The sequence below is a fragment of the Vicia villosa genome, unplaced genomic scaffold (assembly GCF_029867415.1).
Source record: "Vicia villosa cultivar HV-30 ecotype Madison, WI unplaced genomic scaffold, Vvil1.0 ctg.000175F_1_1, whole genome shotgun sequence".
In the NCBI taxonomy this organism is placed as follows: domain Eukaryota; kingdom Viridiplantae; phylum Streptophyta; class Magnoliopsida; order Fabales; family Fabaceae; genus Vicia; species Vicia villosa.
This window is the reverse complement of record NW_026705050.1, coordinates 528,267-531,953: the sequence shown is the minus strand read 5'-3', so window position 1 is coordinate 531,953 and position 3,687 is coordinate 528,267. Positions and strand designations below refer to the sequence as shown.

At 38.6% G+C, this 3,687-nt stretch overlaps 1 protein-coding gene across 1 annotated transcript; it reads right to left on the bottom strand.

Annotated features, from left to right (window-relative positions):
• Window positions 1-3,033: 3,033 nt before the first annotated feature.
• On the bottom strand, window positions 3,034-3,687 carry LOC131624948 (uncharacterized). Its single transcript, XM_058895870.1, has one exon. It carries the CDS (start codon window positions 3,685-3,687, stop codon window positions 3,034-3,036), a length of 654 nt encoding a protein of 217 aa, XP_058751853.1.

The following is a 3,687-nucleotide window of genomic DNA, read 5'->3' as shown; positions in this document are numbered from 1 at the left end:
CATGTTGCTCCTCAGCCTAACATATGTTTAATCTCTGATAGGCACGCTTCCATATAGAGTGCTTATAATAATCCAGCAAACGGATGGCATGACCCCCCTTCAAAACACGTCTATTGTATTCGCCACATCGCCCAGAACTTCATGCGGGAGATCAAGGACAGACATCTAAGAAAGGCCTTGGTCAATGCTGGTTATGCATTGACCCAACCCACATTCCAGCATTATCGGAGTGAGATTGTCATGACAAATCCAGAGGCAGGTAGTTGGGTAGATAACCTTTCTAGGGAGAAATGGTCAAGGGCTTACGACAAGGGCGTGCGATGGGGACATATGACGACAAATATCGTGGAATCCATGAATGGCGTTTTCAAAGGCATTCGTAACCTTCCAATCACAGCACTAGTCGAGGCTACATACTTTAGGATGGCTGCACTCTTCTCAACGAGAGGGAGGAAATGGGGTGATGTTAGGCAATCTGGTCAACTATTAAGTGATAGTTGCATGAAATTTATGCAACAGCAATCGGCAAAAGCGAACACTCATCAAGTAACTTCTTTCGGCCGTTTCAATCGCACGTTCAGTGTGCGGGAGACAATTGACCACAATGAGGGATTGCCAAGACCACAATATAGGGTTCTTCTGGACGAAGATTGGTGCGACTGTGGAAGGTTTCAAGCTTTTCGTATGCCTTGCTCGCACGTCATAGCTGCATGTGCGTATGCGCACCGCGACGCTAAATCACTACTGTCTCCGATCTACAAGACTCAGACATTGCTCAGAGTTTACAGTGTTGCGTTCCCTGTGGTGGCCAAGGAGGATTACTGGCCTGAGTATGATGGAGAGGTAGTTTGGCACAACGACGCAATGCGGCGAAAGAAAAAAGGGCGTCCCAATAGTACACGAATTAGAACCGAAATGGACGTCCACGACAAAATGGAACGAAAATGCAGCATTTGTCGTCAGGTGGGGCACAATAAAAAAAGATGCCCTAGTCGTGGCTCAACCTCGACGCAAGTTTAATCTACTCTGTATTTTTTTTAGGACAATGTAACAGTTACGCTTACCACCTCTTGTAACCTTTCCTCCGTCTTTAATCAATAAATTGTGCTTTAGTTAAAAATCGAAATCGACAACGCAACCATTATTTAGGGTAAGAGAAACTTTAACGAACTCGATTTATCAAACGTTTTTACGAATATACAAGGCCGGAATAAAAAACGGTACGCGAAAATTAGGCCGGAATAGAAAACGGTGCGCGAAAATACCTGAATAGGGTTATTTTTGAAAAAAAAAAAGGAGAACACATAGGAGCCAAACCATATGGCGCCTATGTGTTGAGGAATGGCCTTATGCGCCAAACCAAATGGCTAGCAACTTCTTGCCCTAATTTTTGGCCTAATGCGCCAAATGGATTGGCTTGTGTGACATGCATGCGCCATTTCATTTGGCGTATTCACTTGTCTGGGGTCCCAAACCTAGACAATTTGGTAAATACCCCGAAAACTTAGTTTTTTCTGTATTATTTTTATTAAACATGGTTATTTAAAATTTTTTTTTCTTGTTTTGTTGCTGTAGTTTTTTTATTGTTATGTTGATTTAATATACTAGCCACTTGTTAGAATTTTGTCACTGAGATTTAAATGGTGAAAAAGTCAAGATCTTGAGTTACCATTTTCTAAGTGAGCATGAGACAAAAAGGGGAGCGCCCCCTAATATATGGTCTTTTCATTTAGTTTTTAGTTAATTTTATTTTCATGTTTTATAAATAAATAAATAAAATGATATGTTAGTGTAACTTCTTTCATATAAAAAATAGTTTGTTCAATTTTATTTTCTCTTTAGATTTAATTTAGTCTTTATTTAAACTTTCTTTTTGTTAATCGATAATTGTTTATAAATTTGCTATTTTCTCATTTATTATTACTAACATTTTCCTATTTTTGCGAGGTACTACACTATGAGGTATTGGGCTATTGCATGAGCATTTACAAGCCGTTTCTTTAAATTGTATATATCATTTTTGTTTTAAATTTCATTTTGGGTTTGTAATAGTTAATTAGGACTTTTACTTTCTCGCACATTTATTTTTTCGCACCTCTAATTATGTAACTGCCCCAAAGCCCTGTAATAGCGTAGGACATTTACCTTCCGCATTTTAATTTCCGTAAATATTAACTGTTTAGATGTATGGCTAATAGGATTGCATGAGAAGATTAAAATCAACCGTTAGATCACTTCTAAGTCCAAGATAAAAAATAACTGAATCTAACACACCTCGCACTCACTCTCACCCTTACGGTACGCCTCTCTTGGTTGCCTTCAAATATAAGGTCGTGTCCCTCGAAATGTAGAGGTACCCATTAGCAAAGGTCCCTCAATACAAAATCGTCACTAAGTCCCTCGATGACCCTCGACTGTTGCCTACGAAAAAGTGACAATCGTCCCTCCGAATACTGCTAAAGGTACCTCTACCTGTTGCCTTCAACGACCTCGATGACCCGCACGTCCAATATAAACAAGGACTACCTACTTCTATATAGTATGGATAGTCCTAGGAACTTTAAAAAGCATAGAAAAAGACCAATTTAGGGTAGTGCTCTTAATATGCCTAGCTCGATTAAAAAACATCTTTTCAAATACTCTTTCAAAGACTAAGGCTACGCATTTACGCTAAAGTCCTTATGTCCCTTTTCAACTCAAAACAAACAAAGCAAACATGAGCTAAGTAAATTAAGAGCCCGTAGACAACTACGGATGAAAAGGGTGTTTATACCTTCCCTTTTCATAATCTACCCCCGAGCCCGTTTCTTTTAAAAAGGGTCTTTTTCTGTTCTTTTTGCCCTTCCGAGTTATTGGACAAAATAAAAGTCGGTGGCGACTCATGCTTAACCGCGACATTTAAAGTCAGTTCACCGAGTTACAAAGAGCATTAGTGAGAGCTCTCTCAAGAGGAGTAGACACGTGATTTTGCTTCTTCACTTGCATGATAGCTTCATTAGTTGCATCTACTCTAAAACAATTACTTTTATCATTCTAATGCTTCATTGCTTCAAAAATATTAAAACACACTTCTTCATCTAGAACTCTCAGTTTCATTAGACCGTCATCGATATCGATCATCATCTGAGAAGTTTTCATGAAAGGTCTTCCAAGAATTAAAGGTGTATCATAATCCTCCTCCATATCAATTACAACAAAGTTGACCGGGAAAATGAACTTATCAACCTTAACTAACAAATCTTCCGCAATCCCATGAGGATGAGTGGTGGACTTGTCGGCTAATTTCAAAGTCATCCTTGTTGCTTTTAACTCAATGTTTCCTAATGTTTTCACAAGAGACAACGGAATCAAGTTAATTCTAGAACCCAAATCGATCAACCCCTTACCGACATAAACATTTCCAATTGTCACCGGTAGAGTAACTTTTCCCGGATCACTTTCTGTTTTCGGTAGAGTTCTTTGAATTATCACACTATAACACGAGTTAACAGTGCCGACTTCTTTATCCGAAAATCTCCTCTTCTTTGTAATAATATCCTTGATGAATTTTGCATAAGTAGGCATTTGCTCTAACACCTCAGAAAATGGAATATTTATTTGCAATCGACTAAAAATATCCAAGAACTTAGCATAATGCCTATCATCATTTTTCTTTGATAGAGCATGGGGATAAGGTAGATTTTGCAT